Source organism: Nyctereutes procyonoides, unplaced genomic scaffold, assembly GCF_905146905.1.
Source record: "Nyctereutes procyonoides isolate TBG_1078 unplaced genomic scaffold, NYPRO_anot_genome, whole genome shotgun sequence".
NCBI lineage: Eukaryota > Metazoa > Chordata > Mammalia > Carnivora > Canidae > Nyctereutes > Nyctereutes procyonoides.
The window spans coordinates 35,494,029-35,517,235 of record NW_026575159.1 but is presented as its reverse complement, the minus strand read 5'-3'; the positions used below and the strand labels follow the sequence as shown (position 1 = coordinate 35,517,235).

General features: G+C 32.4%; 1 protein-coding gene across 1 annotated transcript in view; it reads left to right on the top strand.

The window, feature by feature from the left end:
* The window catches only part of CADM2 (cell adhesion molecule 2), a 244,731-nt gene that overhangs the window by 164,973 nt on the left and 56,551 nt on the right, over nt 1-23,207 (top strand). Inside the window, exon 8 of the mRNA XM_055314056.1 lies at nt 6,425-6,544. Coding sequence (XP_055170031.1) covers nt 6,425-6,544 — 120 coding nt within the window. The remainder of the gene's footprint in view (nt 1-6,424; nt 6,545-23,207) is intronic.

Below are 23,207 nucleotides of genomic sequence, written 5' to 3'. Positions count from 1 at the left end.
TTTTTTTTGCACAAATTAACCATGACTAAGGCTCAATTACAGATTCATGTTATTAAAAATGATACTATTCTATATCTATTGACATCATTGTTGTTACCACCAGTAGGAGCATTATTTATATAGTACCAGTCAAACTCAAAGCATAGAACAGTCCCTGAAGGAAGCACAGGACTGTATCATGAATTCTGTTCTCTTTGTTATCATCTTGGTGGCTTGTGGGAAAACAAAAACAAAATATAAAAACAAGCAATGCATATTAATGCCATATAAATGTTATAGCCTCCCCATCTTCAACCACCGATTTCATGAAGAGCTTTGATATATGTTCTGTGTACTGTGTACTATATTATAAATAAGAGAGTAATAGAGTGTATTCATTGATTATGTAAATCAAGGAAATTTTAGTAATCTTACCATAGCATTGCACAAGTATTTTATTCTCCCCTGGAAGAGAGAGAAAGAGAGACGTGGAGCTAGTGAGCAGCACATAACTCTGGTTGTGCCCATAGTGGTGTGCCACGAATATAAAGCATTGTTTTAGAAGGATTGGTAAGCAAGTGAGGAAGACAGTACATAAGCTAAAAAGAAAAAAGTAAAAATGACAGCTATTCAGAGAGAAGAGAAATCAGATGATATTCAGAGGGTCCAGGAAGTCTTCACAGAGCAGATCCAAATCAGACTGAAACTTGGGAGTAGCATTTTACTAGGTACATCTAGAAAGGGACAGAGATTGGAATACTCAGGGATTGAGGCAGAGTAAACTTGTCCCACAGCAAAATAATATTTTAAAAAACAAAGACTTGTTGACTTATGACAACTGAGCCTGAAGTGAATTGGGGAGATAGACATATAAATAAAATGGTAACATAATGTATAACAAGCCTGTGTAGACATATATGCTGAGTGCCTTGAGAGTGCTTTGAAGGAAGATATTAACTCTGCAGAATTGGGTAATGCTTTACATATGAGACCGTATTTAACTAAACTTAAAAGACAAGAAATGTAATAATGTCAGGAAACAGGATGTGACTCTGAGAACATGGCAACAAAGAGCAGAACAGCAAGCACTGAGTCTAGAATTTTGGGAAAAGACTTGTGTCAGGGGCACACGTGTTCTCATGTGCTAGACTTTGGTTTTTTTACTGATGGTAACCAGGCACTATGAAAAATAAAGAAAAGAACCAGGTTTATATCCTCTGAGGACCTCTAGCCCCTCTGTTCCAATATGATTCCTAACAACGATAATAGAGGCAGTTTGGAGTTCTTCATGGCAGGATCAAGCAGGTTGATCAGGAGAAACGATGGACTGGTGAATTTGTCATAATGAAGTTTAGCCATGGTCCCTGGACACAGATTTTAGTTTCCTGATTCAACAACATTGTAGTGTGAACTGAAATTGTGCTTCTGCAAGTGAATAGGTCCTTACAAAAGGAACCTGCACCATTTACACTGTATTTATTTGTAACCCAGCATTCACTCACATGAATGACTCTTGCTGCCTACTTAGACTTTGTCTGCACTAATATGCAACTGTACAATTGACTAAATTTGGGGTTTTGTCTGACATTATTGAAATACTCCTGAATTTTCCTTTTATATGAAAATAGTATATATGTTACAACTGAAATGAGAAGTGTAATTTATTGGAATTCACACCTTACGTGTAGGTAAAACTATAAGCAAATATTTTCATGTCTTGGAACTTGACTTTTCTTAGTTCCCTATAAACACTGCTCACCAATTTTCTTTTAAGCAAATCCTTGACTTTGCTATGGTATACAGCTATCTAGACAAATCTGATCATTTTTACTCTGTTCACTTACCAAATACCATTTTTATCCACTACATAGTTTATCAACTACTAATTCCTTAACATCTAGGAAATATGTAATAGTTAATTTCTTTTATAAATTGTAAATTCTGAACACTTTATTTGTAGCCACTTTTTTTCAGGCAAATTCAATATTATTTGATTCAAATAAGATATTCTCCAAGGAAAATAATAAAAATTTTGACCTCATCTTTTGCATTGTAGAAATCAGAGATGAAATGCCATGTAGTTAATTGATCAACTTATTAGGGAGTTTTCATTTCTGAATTTTAATATTTATAAATTATGCTACAAACCATTAATTTCTCTATTTTTTTAAATTTATAGTTACTTAGTGTCCATCTTAAGACATCCTTTAATCATATGATGTTAAAATATAAGGCATATATTAAGGTCTAAAATTGGCAAATCATATTCAACAAATTACATATAATATTAGCATGTAGATTATCTTGCTTTATAAACAGAGTAAATTAATGTCAAATCAAGATTCAGTTGTTTTTATTATGTTTGTGTGCATGGGTATAATTCTTCTGCATGTGGATTAGGGTATTTTATTCTTGAGAAAAATAAATGGATGTGTCTTGGAAGGGGGAAAAAAATGACCTGCATTTTCTGTCCTGTACTATATTTGATTGAGCACTTTGTATTAACAGTATAATGGTTTTAAAAATGTATAGAATTTAAAAATGTACATTCAAAAATGAGACAAATGACAGGTACTAGTGTTTCCAATGTCATGTTTCCTTGTGAAAATGTAGCACCATTTTCTCTACCAATGTCTAAATAAAAGGCCAAATGATAATGTACCAAACCAGATCTTTTAAACAATTGTGAAATGATGCCAAATGTTGCCACTCGGTCACAGGAGTGAAAACCATATCTGGTTTTGAATGAATGAATGTTTAAACTTAGAAAGGCACCTCCGGTTTTTCTTTTTTTTTTTTTTTTAATTTCTGCTTTGTCAGGAGTTGCAGTCAGGCAGATAAAATAAATGATCTTGAGAGGGAAGTGTTTGAGAAACCTTTCCATTATACTTATGAAATAAAATATTCTCTTGTATTATAATATACGCATATATGAATATATATTTAAATTTAGAGATGAGGAAGCTCTATCTCAAAGTTCTTTCATCCATTAAGTGGGGATAATCATAGACAATTTATAACTTTGTGGTGATCTTTTATTACTGATCACAATAGGACCTGCTTAGTGAGCCCTCTTGGCCTTTCACCCTTTCTCTGAAAGTCTCAAGTTAGTTGAAAATGAAAAGAGACATGGAGGACATGATTCTCCGGTCAGGCTCACACTACTTTCAAATTGCAGGAAAGGTGGGAAATAATTAATTTTGTTAGCAAGGAAATTTATTTGAATGAAGAAGTTGTAAGTTGTAGTCTTAAAAAATTTATCTTTCAGGAGCACCTGGCTGGCTTAGTCCATAGAGCATGCGATTCTTAATCTTGGGGTCGTGAGTTCAAGTCCCACATTGAGGGATAGAGTTTACTTTAAAAATAAGTGAAAAAATATTATCCTTCAGAAAATAATTATTGTCTGTCTATATTGAAGACAGAGAAGGATTTATTTAGCAGAAGTAATAAAATCTTTTAGTTTTATATTAACTGGATGACCCCGTCAAAAAAAATGGACTTTTCTAGATCCTCTAAAATGTGTTATATGTTTATAATGCTATGAACAAATCCATTTAGTAAATATTCATTCATCTTCTACATTGTGATAGGGTCCTAACAATAAATAGAGTTCTTCACTTCATTGTCAAGTGTGGAGACTGACATCAATCAAATCAGGGCAGACAGAAAGTTTAGGTAGAAGAGAGAAGCATCATGCAATTTTGTTGATCTCTCTAAGAATTCCAACTAATTCCAACTGATATTATGTTGTTGAATTTCAGTTGGTTGTGATTGCTCTTCTGGTGTTTAATATTTAGATTATTTCAAATGTTGCTCTCTTATAATAGAGCTAAGATAATTGGATAAACAAGAATATAACATAAAAAGGATAAATTAAAATGTTTAAAATGTTTCAGAACACCTAGGATGAAATAAAGTTAGTAGTGGTTAAAAACATAACAGTGACTGAGAGAGACTTTTTATCTGACTGATACTTTTCTTGACCCAGTTGTCATTTGGCCAAGATGTCTTCCATCAAATTTCTTTCAGCAGATTTGTTTTTAAATACATAGGAAGTCAAGAAGGAAGGGTGAGAGAGGATAATGGGCAAATAAAGCAGGAGTCAGAGTATGAGTCAATAATGATTTGTAGGGTTATCTGTCTGGACACTTTAAAAGACTCTAAGGCAGTCCTCTTAAAGTGGATTGACAATTATTAAAATTACTGTGTTTTTTGGTTCTTTAATTGTTAGTCTAAGAAAAACCCTATATTTCATGCATTTTCATAATTACAAGAAATAAAGATATTGTTTAGTTTTTACAAAAATGTTCACAGTACCTGGAAATACATAGACTCCAAGACAAATCAAGATTTATCATTACTCAATTTTGTTGATATGGAATAAAGAAAAAATATTCCACATAATTATTTTTTTGGCTAAACTAAAAAATGAACAAATAACACTGAAACCTGTCCTTTGTATTCCAGCTGTTAAGAATTGAATAGTATTAGCTGATTTTGAAAGGCTGCTTTTCAAGTCTAATAGAGTCTTATTTTAACTCATTATCTGATAGGAAATAACCTAATATTTTACCATCTGTGCTAGGTTTGGTGACATCGGTTTTTGTACCTGGAGTTTTAAAGTACTAATATTATTATGTTCTTGTATTTGATAGCCATGTAAGATATCCTTTTGCATAGATTAAACACATATATTTTGAAATCCTAATAAGCAAAAGATTTCACTAGCAGACGAAGAATGTATTATTTTCTATTTTAGGTATCCATGAAAGTTAAAATTACTCATGTTTTTTTAATTTAGAAAATGTCTTTCATTTACTTCTAGCCTGCCTAAACCATTTAGGAAAACTTACCATAAAAATAAGAAGGTATTATAAAAATTAGTTAATAAGAACTACATGTGCACATATACATAATATTGATTCAGTTTATAATGTTGTTAAAGTCAATTCCATTTTATGATCATGGTAATCGCACACCAGGCAATACCCATTTTCTCCAGTGATTAATGTAGCACCATTGAGTTTTTAGAAGGTTGTTTTCTTAATTTGACTGTCTAGGAAGCATTTTCCCTGTTGGAAAACAGGTGTAAACATCAATACCCAAGATATGAGAGGAAGCTCCTACTGTTTTCTGATGTCTCCAGTGTAGAGAATTCAGCAGGTTCAAGTCTGAGGATTGAGGAGGGCTAATTTATCAGCAGTAAAAAGCTAGAAAATTTTGGGTGTGACTCAAAGACTGTAACTGAGAGAATGACAGGAAGCCTTTTAACAGCAAAATAATCTGTCAAACACTTTGGATATGTAGGGACTGTGTGGCAAACATGTGAAATCAAACCCCAGCACAGTAATTACAGGTAATTTGTGAACTGTTTCTCATTTCCTCACTGTGTAAATTATATGCCTATTCACTTGAGACAAGATCTGACTTTTTGAGAATCTTGCTGAGGTTCTATAGTTTGACAGTGGCTACATTGTCTCAATATTTCCTATGATATGATGCTCTCCAAATTTTCAGCCAGTTTTGAGTGAAAGGAAGATTTTCATGTAAAATTATAAGTTATTCTTTCTGTGTATTCTGTTTTCTGTATTAGAATCTGGTGTTAACTTCTGGCAACTTTGACTAATCATGAATTAGGGGTTGAATATTATGGTTCAAGTCTGTGTTCAATCACCTCTCCTATGTATGCCAAATAAAATAAATCATAAACTTTTCAGAATATTGGGTTCCATGCTAGTTGACTCAATACTTGTTAAAGACTCCTAGGTACTGCAAAATTGTTAGAAGGCGTTACCAGCTAATCAGGGTAAGAACTGCAAGACTCTAAGCTGTGCATTAACATCATTTGTGAGAAAAAGAAAAGCAAAGTAATAATAATAACAATAAGCTTCTTTTTTTTGTTTGTTTCTAAAGATTGCTGTCATCTTATTTCCTACCATTAAATTTTCCTAAAAGAAAAAAACAAAAAGCATTTAACATGCATATACTCATCCATCATTAACATTTCTTTAATCTTATATGGTGATGTTATTTGTGTTTATTTCTGTTGTGTTTTTTCTTTGTTTACTTCTTTGACAAAGCATGTCATTTTTTGTTTTACCTATTTGTATTTTGCTACTGCATGTCACACTTTTTAAATGACTCAGTGAACAAATGAATTCTTGTCATTTTAAATTTCACTCTAAATATTACAAACAATCTGCTTATTCCCAAACATTGCTCCAAGTTTTTGCTTTTGCTTTGTATAGGAGCATGAAAAAGAAGTGAACAAAAAAATGACAAGAACCGTGTGGTACAGCTAGCTTTGTACCTGATAATCTGTGTAAGCCTGTTAAAGTTAAACCTAAATAAGACATACGTATTTATAATTTTAATCATTTGTGTTTCTCTTTTGTTTGCATGATATGATTTTGTTTTATATTTTGTTTTTTTTTCCACTCACCAGATGTTCCCAACACTTTGCTTCCCACTACTATCATCCCCTCCCTTACCACTGCAACAGTCACAACCACTGTAGCCATAACAACCAGCCCAACCACATCTGCAACAGCCAGCAGCGTAAGAGGTACAGTATGCTTCTTTGTTATGGCCTTGAAAACACATTAAATGAAGCTTTAAAGGGTTTTTTTAAAAGGGTAGAGATTGAGATCCAATTTTACTTAATTATAAGAGGTAATTAAGTCACCTAAATTACTATCAATTAGGGTTATTGGATAGAATATGAGGCAAGATGGTACATTTTAATTTTTAGTGCCACTTATGACTATTATGAAAATATTCCAGAATATAAGTTAAAAATATATGGAGCCAACACTGAGCAAATTTAAATGTGAAATGGAACTTTTTTTTTCCTTTTTCCTTGCCTTATAAACGGAAAAGTAAGATGTTCAAGGTTGCAGAGGTAGCATTCACTTTTTAAAGATCTTTGTTTAATGTCAATGATTTATTCTTCTCCCACTGGATTAAAAATACCCAAAATGTTGAACACGTTCTAAAAACTGGCATAATTCATGGGGTCATTATAAACTAGTCACCACATAGAACTTTTAAATAAATATTCAACATATCATCCTAAAGTCCGTAGATCTATTTAGTCTACTAACAGAATGTCCTAAAAATGAATATTGGTAAAGCTGTCCAGGATGATAGGAATTCATATTTGGCTCCATGGGTAATCTCTGGTATTGATTTGTTAATAAATATTTTTGCCTTAAGGAAAGCAACCTTGAAGAAATTAATCTTTAAAGGCAAAATATAATTACATTATAGTTCAGAAATATAAAAAAGCATTCCTGAGCAGTCATTAAGTGGTTACTAGGTGATGAAGAAATTTTTAAAAATTATATGAGTGCATTATAGACAAACAGGCTTTAAACTTAATTTTTGCATAAGCAATGTTCAGAGAGAATTTGCCCTATTTAAGTCTGTCTTTTTGTACTTGTACATGTCTTATGTCATGTTGGCTATACTAACATGCATTAAACTTAACAATTTAACTTGAAATCATGGGGACTTTTTTTTTTTCATGGGGACTTTACATTAATATCTGTAATTATGGTTGTACAAAGTACTGACTTAAATGTTATTTTCCTTTACTTAAAAGATTGTTCAATTAGACTGTTTTTCTTGGGATTTTTATTAATTTTCAATATTAAACTGATTTGTTAGCTTTGACATAACAGTTATCATAATATTTTTCTCGTTTCTGAAAAATATCTGATATTATATAATTATTAGTTTTTAATAATCATGTAAACTCTATTATATGATATGTAATTAATAACTGAATTTTGATGATAGTAGCAATAAGAATTTCTAAAAATTCCTATGTTTCTTTTAGTATTATTAAATGAACTACATTTGAGCTGAATCTACAAGTGAGAAGGATTTAACGATTTATAACAATTTATTTGTAAATGGGGGAAAATAATAAAAATGAAGAAAAGGTAAAAAAATACTTTGTGATATTATATGAAATGAAAGATACCTACATTTTTACTTTGCTTCAACTTATTGTTTTTCCAAAATTTTTACAAATAGCAATTTAAGTGAAATGCAATTTCTGCATGCAAACAAAATCTCTGTGGTATTAAGTTCTGACTGTGCAGACAAATTACTTTGATGGGAAAGGATGGTGACATTGACTTAACTTTTTTTTAAGACCTACTTATAACACAAAAAGTTCCTAATAGCTGATTATTCCTTCCTTCTTCAAAAAATATTTATTGAGGACTTGCTATATATATGGGGTCATTCTAGACAGTACAATACGGAAATTAAACGTTTTGTATCTAAAATCACTAGCAATTAAATTAATACATCTTCCCCAAGTAACCAGTGTCTGTACTTAGTGAAGGAAAAGTATTCATGCCCTTGCTAAGCATATACACGTATACATGCACAGCTTAGAATAAAATAAGAGAAAAACGTTTTATTCCAACACAGAATGTTTAATAACATATTTTATATTTGTTCCAAAAGTGGAATCTTACTTATTGCGTCTTAACCAGACCATTAAAATGATACCAGTGTACTACTTTTTCAGGTAATTCACTTTTTACAGGTTTCCTAAGATGTTCTGTGAACTTTACACCATGAACTTTAAAAGTGACCAAGAATTAATCTTTTCTTCAGAGGAACATACAAATATTAGAGAAGGCACATACACATAAATGTATACACACACACTATCCCATTATGTTTACTTAACAATTGGAAGATATTTTTCAAATGGCACCAAAATATGTGGAAGGAAAAATGTATTTTTTAAGTTAGGGGATTTATAGTAGTTACTTTGTATAGAAAAAAATAGCAGATTGACATTAAATGTCAGTCTAGTGCCTACTTTTCTCTCCCATCTTCAACAAACCACGGGGGGTTGGGAAAAGTCACCAAGTGTCCCTGTATCATTAACGTTCTCCAGTCCATATGTGACAGAGTGAAAGACTCCATCAATATACAAACATTGTTATGAATTATTTTACATATTTATCTATTTAATTTCCATTTCAATTCACTAGAATGTGAAGTTCATCAGAGCCAGGACCTTAATAGTTATACTTACTTTTTAGAATTTGAGTACAGCTGACATATGGTTATATTGGTTTCAGGTGTATAGCATAGTGATTTGACAAGTTTATACATTATTCTGTGCTCCCCACAAGTGTGCTACCATCTGTCACCATACAGTGCTATTATAATATCATTGATATTCCTTATGCTGTGCCTTTTATTATCATGACTTACTCATTCTATAACTAGGAAGCCTGAATCTCCCACTCCCCTTAACCCGTTTTGCCCCCTTCCCATCCTCTGCCCCTCTTGCAACCAACAGTCTGTTCTTTGTACTTATAGATCTGATTCTTCCTTTTGTTTATTTTATCCATTTGCTTTTTTTAGATTCCACATGAGTGAAATCATATGGCATTTGTCTTTCTCAGTCTGACTTATTTCACTTAGCATAAAACCCTCTAGGTCTATTGTGCAAATGGCACAATCTCATCCTTTTTTAGGGATCAGTAATATTCATGTGCACATGTATGTTTGTGTGTGTGCATGTATACACCACATCTTCCTTATCCTTTCATCTATCAATGGATACTTAGGTTGTTTCCTTATCCTGGCTATTGTAAATAATGTTGCAAAAAACATAGGGGTGCATATTTCCTTTTGAGTAAATGTTTTCATTTTATTTGGGCAAATACCCAGTAGTAGAATTATTGGATCATATGATATTTCTATTTTTAATTTTTTGAGGAAGCTGTGGGGCACCTGGGTGTCTCAGTTGGTTAAGTGTCTGACTCTTGATTTCTGCTCAGGTCATGATCTCAGGGTCATAAGATCCAGCATCAGGCTCAGCATTGAGCAGGGAACTTGCTTAAGAGACACTCTTTCTTTCTCCCTCTGCCCCTCCCCCTCCCCCCTCAAAAAAAACATTTAATTACTTTTTGAAGAAGCTCTATACTGATTTTCGTATTGTTGTGAATTTTGTACACTATCTTTGTTAAGTTGTATGGTATTCTTTTATCTGTGTATTACCTGTTAAATTAGATTTCTGATGCAATTGTACTTCAAATGCAATTCATTTATTTATAAATTAGTAAAAATATTTCAAGATTACAGTTTAAAAAAGATTGTAATAAGAATATATTGCCTAAGAAAAGCTGAGAACTAAAGAGTACTCAATATTTCCATCTTTTTTTTATGTTTACTTGTTTCATCCTTTTCATTCAATATTCTATTCTTTCTTTTTCATTCAATAATCTAAAGTAAAGTAACAATATTTGATTTTATGAGGTTTTTAAGTATTATTTCTTTAAATTTCATAAACTATAGCATTTACCTACCTGTCTATATATTTAATAAAGGACTGCAAAGAAATCACCATTCATGTCTCCATTTACACTCTTTCACTGCTATTAAGTTTCCCATCCTAATATATGATAAACATACAATTTAAAATACATTTAAAGAATCACATCTGTGGCTGTATAGAAATTAAGATGAAAGAGAAGAAAAGCATCTCCTCAGATAGTCAGCCATGAATTTGAAAATTTTCACATCTCTTCAATTTGTACCTAAAATGCATTTCTGTTAGGAAGACAAGAAGCTTCAGCCATATGGAACAAAGGCTAGCAATTAGCACTACCTGGTTACAAATAAATGTGTTAAGACATGGAGAAGCCAGCAGAGCAGTCCTGAGAAAGATGGAGAATAAGTGTGCCCTAGAGGCATTTTTGGGTGAGACCTTTGGTTCCTCTGTTTACTGGGTCTTTGGTCTTGAATAGTGATCCAAATTGAGCCTCAGCATCTTAATCAGAAAAATGAGAAACACTTGATAGAAGCACTTAATTCCCAGGTTGACTTGAGAATCAGATAATATCTGGAGTTCTGGAAACATAATCAGCACTCAGTGTATAATAGGATTATTTTTCAGTTCTTTTTAGTAACATAAATGTGTTTCTCTCTAGTTGTATCACGCAGTTACTGAAATTATATGCACATATACATATGTATATGTATGTATATGTATATGTGTGTGTGTGTGTGTGTGTGTGTATTTAATTCTGGCAAAGTTCTTTTGCTGTTAGTGTACTGATTATTTTTAAGCCTAATTTTTATTGACTATATGAAAAAAACAGAGAAAATGTTACTAGAGCGTATAGAATTTATCTGTGAATATAGCAATAGTTTATAAACTTACTCTGGATTTATATCATATATCTAAAACCTGAACATTTTATAGATCTCTTAAATATTTTTTCATTACAAAAGACCATTGCTTCAAGACATTTTTATTTCTGCTTTTGGAAATTGCATTTTCTTAAAGTCCAGTGGTCTGAATAACCCTATCATTCATTTCACATGGCATATGTATACTCTCACAAATGTTTCTTATTTTTTTTCTTTTGGATCACTGTGATAAATGTTAATGAGTTAAATATGATACCTTATGAAATGGTTCCAAATGACCTGATGTGATTTCTAGTATTAATAATATTTTTGCATGGTGTGTTTAATTTGAAAACACTTTTCATTTTGATCATGTCATACTGCTTTAATTTCATAACTGTGTCATTCTGTAGAAATCCTTGGCAGTACCTTCACTATATGGATAACAATATAAAGGTATTGAAAATTCAAAAAACATATTTGAGACAATGACATATGTCAGTGGTTATGTCTATTTATCATTATTTTTTAAATTAGAATTCACAAATGAATGTTTTATACTTATCAAGACAGAAAAACTTCTAAACTCCTAATTGCTGTTTCTGGCTATGCAAAATTGTTAACGCCTTTCAAGTATAAAAATGAGAGGATAAATATAAAGAGAAGATATAAAACATCTGATATACTTCTTGTCCTAATAATAAAGAGTCTGTTCAAATACTTCATGCATTTCAATACATCAAACAGGGAAACATAATTCCAAATTTGATGATGAAATTGTTTATATAGTGTATTTGTATAAATATCTAAATGAATTATTGGTTCAAATACAGATTTGAGTTTACATTAGACTTTGCAACAGTAAAGTAATTTTATAGCAATAAAATAACATCATTTGTCTACTAATCTTAACCAATCTATTAGTTATAATGAGGCTAATTGCAATGGGACCTTATTTCAGCATGGTATTACAAAACAAAAACAGAGGACATCTTTTAAAAATTAAAAGAAATTGACCATTATCAAACTATCTATAATTGGAGTAATAATGACCAAACTCACAAAATTTAGAGATGGGTACTGTTGCATTGATCGCAGCCTATTGAGAGTAATGCTTTCAACTAAGAATGCCTGAGGTATTGTCCTAGGTGGGCTCCTAATACTTGAGCCTCCACAGACATTTACTCCACAGGGGCCAATGTTGTGGCTGGACTAGCCCTTGTGGTTCTTATTATAAGCTCGGGATGCATTTTAGCAAGAAACCACTAAAACTGTGAGTGACAGGATTTATTACTCAGTTCCTGGAAGGCAACATAGAGAAGTCACAGGCAGAAAGAGAGAGACGATGCATGGACCTGGTGCTCTGCATTTATTAAGGTATCTAAGTGTTTGGGGGATCACCAGTTGGCGAATTTGAAGCCTAAAAACAGGAAGGCAGGCATGAGAAGGAAGAATTGGAGTTACTCAAAGTAGTCAGTTACCTAGGTTACCCATGGCTTTCAGAGAGCCTAATTCCTTATCTGGTTGTATTGACATTCACTGTATCCTACTGCAGGCAATATGTTTATTCAAGGTGGATGTCATTTGAAATGCATACCTCCAGAGGGTGCCTGGGTGGTTCAGCCATGATCTGGGATGCTGGCATCCCGCCCTGAATGGAGCTCCCTGCTCAGCGGGGAGTCAGCTTGTCCCCCTCCCTCTGCCTCTCTCTTGCTCACTCTCTCTCAAATAAATAAATAAATGAAAATCTTAAAAAAGAAATGGATACCTTGACAATCAAAAGTTAATATCAGACTCTTCCACTGAAAGTTCTCAATGTTTCACAATTAGAGTTTCACCATGACTCTTGTCGCCCGTATGCTGCCATTACATTTTTAAATCATGTGAATGACATAAAACTTAGCTATTTAAATGTAAATGAAGTTAGGGACCTGTTTGACCATTAGGTATAATCTAAAATATTACTGTCTGAAATATCTTAAGTACTTTCTTCTCTAAAAATTTCTTGAATTAATCTAAGTCACTTGTAAAAAAATTTTATTAATACAAAGTTAAACTAGAGCAAATAGAAAAAAAAAGTTGCTGAACTATTCACTTTGTTCCAGCATAGAAAATTGAGATAAATGATAAAATTCTACACATATTTAATATAGTCAATTTTAATGAATTATAATTTCCTAAAATGTTGATTATGAAATAGTATTTTTGTATGCAGTCTTCTTTACTTTGTTGTTTCCTTTCTCTGGCTTCAAAAAAGAAATTTTGGGGATCCCTGGGTGGCTCAGTGGTTTAGTGCCTGCCTTTGGCCCAGAGTGTGATCTTGGAGTCCCAGGATCAAATCCCACATCAGGCTCCCTTCATGGAGCCTGCTTCTCTTTCTGCCTGTGTCTCTGCCTCTCTGTGTCTCTCATGAATGAATGAATAAAATCTTAAAAAAAAAAAAAAGAAATTTTAGCCTGTCTTTATTTTACTTTTATTTGGTTTTATTAATGTGTCACTTCCCTTCCTTCTTGGTATACATACTTTAAAGAATTGAATACAAAATCATAAGCATTTAACAGAATAAAAGAAAAAGCCAGCACTAAGAAAGAATAAATGAAGCAAAATCATTATAGCTCTAAGTTAGTCACTATAAATGCACTCAAACAGAGCATTTGCAATGGTAAAATATATCATCTAGACACAGTTAAATCGCAAAGTGTGCAAATCAAGGAGTTGTTTATGAGCTTGTATTATGAGTGTTTAGCTATTAAAAATGTTTCCAGTTTTATTGGTTGTAATAAAACACAATTTGCATGGTGTTCTGAGCTTTTAAAAATTAAGTGTCAATATGTTGGGGTTTTTACACTTGGCAAAAATTAAGTAATAATTCAGTCTCCAGATGGTCCATATAGAGAGACCTGCTTATCTGCAAAAAGACAGGTTTCCACAGTTAAGCTGTAAGTGTAGCTAAATTTCTATTAGTCTTTTTAAAACAACCATTATTATATGAAGTTGATGAGGTTTTAAAATTAAATATCGGAGCATAGCTTATCATGAAAATAGGCGACTAAAAATGGTTGGTGGTTAGAAAGAACAAGCAACATATATAGTCCATAGTTGAAGCCACTTTCAGCCTTGCTACAAGTGTTGCTAATGCCAAAGGGAGCCGCTGCAGGTTGGCCTGGGAAGGACTGCTAACTGGAGGTCCCCATCTCTTAGTAGGCTATGGACCCACACATTTGAATCATTTGAATAACGGCACTGTTTCAGCTTAGGCAGTTTTGCATTCCAGTAGATCTTATTTGGAATAGGAATACATATCGCTTGTTATATATAACCACTTCTGAAACTAAACGGAGCATTTGACTCTGACTTGCATGATGATGAACTCTGGCAAAATTTAAAATCTTTAAATATTTACCTATTTCTTTATAGCATTTGGGAAATAGGTGAGAAAAACCGATATTCTTATTTTCTTTCCAACATGACCTATTAAGGGAAGCAGCACACTTATGCTCTATTCTATTTTCTAAGGGCACTCTTGTGGTTTGTGCAATTTAAAACATCAAACATTTTTAAGAGTTTCATTTTAAGCTTGTTTATTTTTTTGACTTAGATCAATTTAAATAGAAATCTTCGTTCCATTAGTTTACATTCCTTCTAAGTAAACAGTTTTACTAATATCGTTTTTAGTTTTATAAGTGTAGGAGTGTTTTAATTGATTTTATGGTAATAATCCTAAGTTTTATATAATCTAATAATATATACATTTCCTGCAAAACTATGTCAAAGAAAGAAAAGAAAATGTTCCCTAGTAGACTATGTTCCTTTTTCTTGGTTCATCCTTATATAATATATGCTTATACATACAAATATTAAATTTAAAATTTTGCTTATTTATTACATTACAGAAAGCACATCACTTAATAAAACACCAAGATTTCATCACTTATTATTAGGATGATAATCTGTTTTATATTTTAAAAGCTTAGCCTACGTATATGAAAAAAATGTGTTTCCAGAACATCTCTAAAATTATTTTTAAAATCATTAATAAACTGAACTGGTTGTATCTTTCTTACTAACCAATGAATTAAATTTATGAGCTGTGCCTTTGAAGCTGAAAAGATTGCTGGCACTGCCCTTGCTTCTTTGACACTCCACATGAAACACAGTTAATAACCTCCTGTGTTAGCTTGGTGAAACACCGAATTGATACTAATTATACCAACTTTGGGATAGAAGGTGACCTTGACTTCAGCTGGAACTTTCTGCCAGGACCAATAAATAAGAGCAAATGCCACAAAGCATGACTTCTGAGAAGGGTCTAATACAATCTATTAATTCTGGGGAGTTCATGGAATTGCAATAAGTGCTTGAATAATTGTAATATTTTAAAGTATCTCGTCAATAATACAGTAGTTGGATTTTTTTTATTATTTCTCTAGATTTCAAATAATCTCCCATTAGCTTTCTGTACTCATTTAAATTAGCAGTGGCCAGAAAATTAAATGCTACTTGATGCAAAATGTGCATAAGGTGATTGCAAGGCAGAGATAGATTTTTCCTAATGACTTCTCAAATACGTCTATAATATTGATACAGTTTTAATATCAGAACTGCTCTCTGCTAAAATGGAGATAACACTGACTCTTAGGTTAAGAGATGTCTATATAATGATTAAGAAAAATGACTAAGAAAAAAGTAATTGTCCCAATTGGTACACAGGCTTAGACTATTGCAAGAAAACCTGTCAAGGCCAACGGTATATACTAGTTTCAGTTAAAAATTTGAGTTCAGTAGTTTTAAAAAGGGTCAGCAAAATTACTATAAATGCAAACAGTTGGGAAGCCCGGATGGCTCAGCGGTTTAGCGCCACCTTCAGCCCCGGTGTGGTCCTGGAGATCTGGGATCGAGTCCCATGTCAGGCTCCCTGCATGGAATGGAGCCTGCTTCTCCCTCTGCCTGTGTCTGTACCTGTGTGTGTGTGTGTGTGTGTGTGTGTGTGTGTGTGTGTGTGTGTCTCATGAATAAATAAATAAAATATTTTTAAAAAATAAAATAAATAAATGCAGTTAAGACCAGAATTCAAACTTTTTTTTTTGCCACAATTGTTTAAAGAATTACATTAGTGTAAAGGGAATTCTGTTCACAGTGTTCACCGTAGTAAGTGGGAATACCTAATTCAAGTCCAGTTATTCTTCATTTTAGGGGAAAAAAATAAGAAGAGAGATGAACTCAGATAGTTCCAAGGCTATTTTATTTAACTCACTAGTAAGGAAAGAACACTGATCAATGAATATTTAAATAAAGAAACAGCAACTTTAACATGAGGAACTGTAATAGACACATTGAGAAGCACACTTTTTCTAAAGTGTTTGAACTACATTTGATGTCTAAGAAGTAGGTTCCATAATGAAAAGCAGGAGGCTCTTCTAGAGTAGTCTGTGTTAAACTGGGTAAGTTGCAATGGTCATAACACAATTATTTTCCTTTTTCCTTGAAGTCATGTTCTTTAAGTATTGATTATAAACTTTTTATGTCCCTAGTCTAGAAAGTGAGTGACTCAGAATGTCAGCAGGAACTGACAGCAGTCTCAAAAGAGGATAGACAAGGAGTTTTTAATGAGGAGACATTCCCAGAAGTGTGGACAGAGTTTGGGAAACTAATATGGGATAGAGAAGCACAAAAGAGCTCTCCACAGCAGGCTGCTGTGATCAGCCCTGGACCTGAAGAGCCAAAGGAAGTGAAAAGGGTTATCCCAGTTCGAGAAGAATTGGGCCAGAAAAAGGGCAGCTTGAAGGGAGTGTCCAAAGAGGGACACAGCCAGTATACAAACCTCAATCAGATGGAGATGTTGGGCAAGGAGAGATCCATATCGGACCTCTTTCTTCTCCTGTCTTCCAATGTCTTTCCATTAATCAAATTCCACAGAAAATCAGAGGTCAGGGAATCTAGGTGGAGCACTGCAGACAAGTCAGGCTTCCAGAGCACAGAGCAAGGCCAAATAGGATGAAGGGTAGGATTCGTGGGCCAAAAGGTAAATGAACAGCAGACATATGGGTGTAGAATGTAATGTCATTTGTTTAGAATATGTCAGAATTTGTTCGCTCTGGGCAACACATGGCAGATTTTATTTTGGTTTTGGATTTTTCTTGTAAATATATGTATTACAAGTCTCAAATAGAAAACCAGTAATATGGACGCCTGGGTGGCTCAGCAGTTTAGCATCTGCCTTAGGCCCAGGGCATGATCCTGGAGTCCTGGGATCAAGTCCCACATCGGGCTCCCTGTGTGGAGCCTGCTTCTCCCTCTGCCTATGTCTCTGAGCCATTCTCTCTGTGTCTCTCATGAATAAACAAAAATCTAAAATAAAAAAAAAAGAAAAGGAAAGAAAAGAAAAGAAAAGAAAAGAAAAGAAAAGAAAAGAAAAGAAAACCAGTAATGAAGCTCGTAATGGTGGTGGAATCACAGCATTCTGATTCCCTTTAATAGAATATGCAATTTCCCTTTCCAGGCTACTGTTGGAAAGAGACACTCTTAATGGAAGAGAGCAGATTATGAAGTTTGGTAGCGTCACATTGTGAGATACAACACAGCCCCTCACCCCCAAAAAAAGAAAAAAGAAAAAGAAAGAAAATCCGTTATTATTTAAATAACTTACTTTCCAAGAGGAAACTATTTTGAATCTCCACCCATTCAATTCATTGAGCAGTGAGATTCCTCATTTGAAATATTCTCAAATTTACTTTCATAGATACAAACCGTTTTATTTGAATTAAATAAAAGCTTTCAAAAACTTGGTTATGGGGTGGGGGGAGCTCTAAAAATGAGTTAGCTGTAAGTTAATAATATACTGATACAGATATGTATTATTAACTTTCTATTAAAAGAATTTTAGTGTCACATAGACAAATAACTTTCAGTCTTGAGATAATAGCTTTTCAGAAACAAAAATCATTTTCTTGAGGGAAGATTTTAGAAGCAGCAATCACAGTCTTTAATATATTACATGATATTTCTGCCTTTGATTTTTTAAAGTATGTGTACTTTATTAATTCAGTGAAGTCGGCAGATAGGAAACCTGTAAAGTAAAAACAATTCAACTTGTTTTCATTCTGAAGTTAACTGTCCATGGTTCAGCTTGTGCCTCTTGGCATTTTACCACTGACAGGCCAGAAAGTTTTGTTGAGAGTAGGCTATTAGAATTGTTTTTAAAGAACTAAGAATAACACTCTAATTTTTCTGGTGTTTCTAGATATCCTATTCCCTAGTTCTGAGAGTTAGCTGGAAATTAAGCTCTGTATCTCAAAACTCTCTTTTAAGGAACTGAAAACAAATTCTTATATACTTTTCTCTTAGCCCTATCTGGTTAAGTCCAGATATATTCCATCTTAAATCCAAGTTGAAAGAAAAGAATATGGAAATTAGGAGGAAGTTCTAATGGTTCATTTGATTATTTCATTTTCATACTTCTAATTTCTCTAATATTTGGCTATTCAATGCAGAATTTTTCCATAATAATGTGTAATATGAAATGTTTTAAAGTAACTTTTAAATTAAATGATAGCTTTATCAAAGAAGCAAAATAGCACACAACACAGTCTAAATGTATAGCTATGTTTCACTGGATTAACAACAAATACCAAATATAGACTAAGCATGAGATAGTAAAATTAATTGCTGGAAGCAGGATATTTTGGTGTCATCCTGATTTGGCCTCTTGACATGTGATCTTAGGCAGGGCAATTTATCTCTCTTTGCCCATGGAGCTATGTAAATTCCAAGGTGTTTCTCAATTCTTGAATTAAATGAAGAAATATGATCTGCATATCTGAATCTTTCACTAAGACTTCAGAAACAAAGATAGTTTCTACTATTTTTTAGTCAGAAATTGGGGGATAAAATCTGTTTACATTTGAAATGATTTAAATAATTTCTTTAACATAACACTATGCTTCCAAACTTTATGTTTGATTGTTCTGAAAGTTAAAAGATTAAAATGAATTATTAGACTCTGACCACAATACATGGCTTTTTGGTCACTGTTTCCTAGCCATATGCCCACCAAAATGTTATTTATTTTACCTGTAAAATTTCTGACATCACATTAATGGTGGTAAAATAGATATTGAGTTCCAGGTGTTGACGTCCGTAAAACTAATGCAAATGGCCCATTTTGCAGTTCTGTAACCGAATCCAAAGTCTCTGTTGATCAAACACTTCGTAGCCAAAGCCCACAGCTTACACAGACTTTCTGATACTGTTTTCTATTAGGATTTAAGACTGACCTATTTATATTGGATTAAAATGGTTATAGAATAAAATGGTGAAGAGCATGGCCTCTTCTCTTTTAACTTAAAAAATGCCTTGCTTGGGGCATGTGGCTGGCACAGTCTATTAAGCATTTGACTTTGTTTTTGGCTCAGGTCATGATCTCATTGGTCGTGGGATCAAGTCCCCCAACCCATGGAATTCACGTTCAGCAGGGAGTCTACTCAAAGATTCTTTCCTTCTGCCCCTCCTCCTATTCCAGTGCTTGCTCTTTCTCTTTCTCTCTAAAAAAAAAAAAAAAAAAAAAAAAAAAAAAAAAAAAAAACTCTAAAAAATGCCTTGCTTACAATAACTACTCAATATGTGTTAGCTTTTATAATAATTATTAATAATTTACTTAAAAATAATCGTCCAAACCATTAACCATAGAATGAACATTACTGTCATTTTCTATCAGTGAGATTAATTACTGATAGGTGAAGGCTGCAATGTGTGATAAATAGATTATCCTTTAAAATCATGTGAGTGTTCTTCAAAATCTAGAACTTCAAGGTTTCTGTTATGTGATTTAAAGTGAGTAGGATAAAAAGAATCTTATTGAATTTTTAATTACTAAATTAGCTCATTTATCAAATAAATCAGAAAAAATTTAAACAAAAGTAATCTATTCTATTAACTGAGTTTCTTTACCAGATATTAATAGACATTTAAATGGCCTTCAGTAGCAGAAATATCTAGTTTGGAGACCAGATGCCTGATATGCAAGTTTTATTGCTATTTCTGTTTCTCCATCTCTAAATGATGATATTAATTTAGTTAGAAGAGGTATTCTAAAAGTCAAAGCAAGTATTCAAATTTTCTGTTATTGTTTAATATGGGTGATTTTCTAAATATGGGGTGGCTACTATTATAAAATATATTGAAGGTATATCATTAATCCTTTAAAACATTTGGGCTTTATTAATAACCATTTTAGCATATTTTAATTAATGCAACTTAAATTATTCTTTGATATATTGGCCTAATGAAGCCATTTATTCAGCTTAAAACTACCCATTACTAAATTCAGTTAATTAAACTATATTTAAGCTTTTCCAATAAATAACTCTGTGGAATGTTTAAGAAATTATCTAAACACATTCAACATTTGACAGACTTCTCATCGATTAGTCATATTTCAAAAATTTTAGCTTCTTAATAACTTAAAAATCTTTTCTATGTCTCATTTTAAACAGGCTTATCACAAATAAATTAGTTGAAAAATAGTAAGCAAAGTGAAGGAAAATATTTGTTCCTTATTCCATGCTCTTGAAATAATTTTATTGGAAATGTATATACATCCATATAAATATATAGTATAATGTATTTATATAAATTATATAATCATAAATTATATAGTTATATATAATAATATAAATTATATAGCATGATGTATTTATATATATAAGTAAATACATTTATAAATACATGATATAATGTTTATATAAAAATTATTGATGTGAAATCCTATTTTGCATTTTCTTTATTACTTTTGTATCATGATTATCTTACTGTGTCATTGATTATAATCCTATATTTCTTGATGTTTTCCTGAGTTTAAGTGGCCCTCTTCAAATATAAAGGCTAACATAAAATAATTATTTTGTTTGTCCAAATGTATGAGTTCTAATTTTAATAATAATATTTTGCATTTATTCAGCATCAGTTTAACTAAAGTGGAACAGTAAATCATAAACAAATTTATGGTCCCAAGTATATATTCCAAATATAAACAGACAATAACTGTTGTAATTTTTGGGGGGATGCCAGGATGGCTCAGTGGTTGAGAGTCTGCCTTCGGCTCAGGGTATGATCCTAGAGTCCCGGGATCGACTCCCACATCGGGGTCCCTGCATGGAGCCTGTTTCTCCCTCTGCCTGTGTCTCTGCATTACTCTCTGTGTCTCTTATGAATAAATAAATAAGATCTTAAAAAAAAACTGTTGTAATTTTTTAAAACCCAAGATAATTGAGATGTCCCATGAATATTTTAGTAAAATAGAATTTTACTTATTTACTAAGTGGAGTAATTTAATCTATATTTCATATTTTTATAAGATCTTAATATCTCAGTAACTCACTACTCAAAATATTTCAAAACATAGCTATTTTGGAAAGTTATTTTAAAGTCACACTTGTAATGATTGATTTAAAGACAAAATGAGAGGTCTGCATTATTATAATGATGAGAAACAGTATAAGTGATCTTCTACCTAATAGCAAATCATTCAAATTAAAACCTTAATCTTGCTTAAGTGACACTCAAGATAACATAATAATATATTTGTCTTATGCTAAGTTTATTAGCCACAATAGCCCCGAATGATGTTTACATTTATTTAAAAATTTAAAAATAGTAGTAGAATCATAGAGTGATAGAAAAAAACCTTCACAGCAGGGTACCTAGGTGGCTCAGCCCTTGAGCATCTGCCTTCAGCTCAGGACTTGATCCTAGAATCCCAGGATCCAGTCCCACATCGGGCTCCCTGCATGGATCCTACTTCTCCCTCTTCCTGTGTCTCTGCCTTTCTCTCTGTGTCTCTCATGAAAAAATAAATAAAAATATTTAAAAATAAAAAAAAACAAAAACCTTCACAGTCTCCCTACACCCACATTTTCTGGGTAAGGAAATTGAATCCCAGAGAAAAGAAGAGATTTATGACCACACACCATGTGATGCTTTAACCAGGCCTAAAACCATAACCTTTTGAATCACATTTTTTCCCACAATAACTAACCCATAATGGCTATCATTTTTCCATAGACAAAGACATTGGTTGGCAATTTCTTATAATTTCTTAAATCCAGTTCAAATTTCATGACTTAAGTAGAAGAAATGGAAGACAAATTTTTAAATATTTTAAGATCTTATTCATCTGAAATCTTTTAATATGTAAAACAAATTAGGGGAAATCAAAATTTGAGAATTTATGTTTTCAAACAATGCCACTAAAAATCATTGATTATTAAACCTAGAAAGGCTTTTCATGGTTAAAAGTTTCCATTTCATCTTACTGATGATTACTTAGCCAACTTCAAAATTAGAATTAAAATTTACAAACACATAATTCTATTTTCTACTGTGTTTCTTTCCGAATAGTACAACAGTTAATTTAGAAAGTCAAAACAGGTAAAACAATATGTAAACTCTAAATATTTTTGTTGACACACCTATAAGTGAGCAGATGTCTTTCTAATATTCTTTTAGCAATACATAGATAATAGAGCCAATCTGGTTAAAACATTATTATTCTGAAATATTCTGGGAAACTTTGAGATTCTTCTTCACAATATTATCAAATATACTTTGCACATTATTTTCTACACATCCCTATCCTAGCTTGATGGGATGCTCACTTTTTGAATCTGAAGAATAGTTATTGGGATTACTTTACTGGCTTTTTGTAAATATCTAGTTTTAGCAAATCATTAACTAAGTCTTAAAACAAGATAAAGGATTTCTAATTCTAATACCTCTGAAAATTCTGTCTATACACTTCCTGGCCATTCTTACTATTTTATAACTTTCTCTCTGCCTCATCCTAGCCCTGTCAGCGTTATCTTATTATCAGAAGTGCTAAGTGATACATTGGTCAGTGTGAAGCTGTAATTGCTTTGTCTTCCTTCCATAAATGACTTCTCTGGAATCTATCCAAGGTCAACACTCTCACTTTCTTTTTTCCATGCAGTTTGGCTTTACAATAAAAGTGTTTTGTTTAAATTATACCTCAAGGCTTAGGTGTTCAAAAACTAAAGGGAATC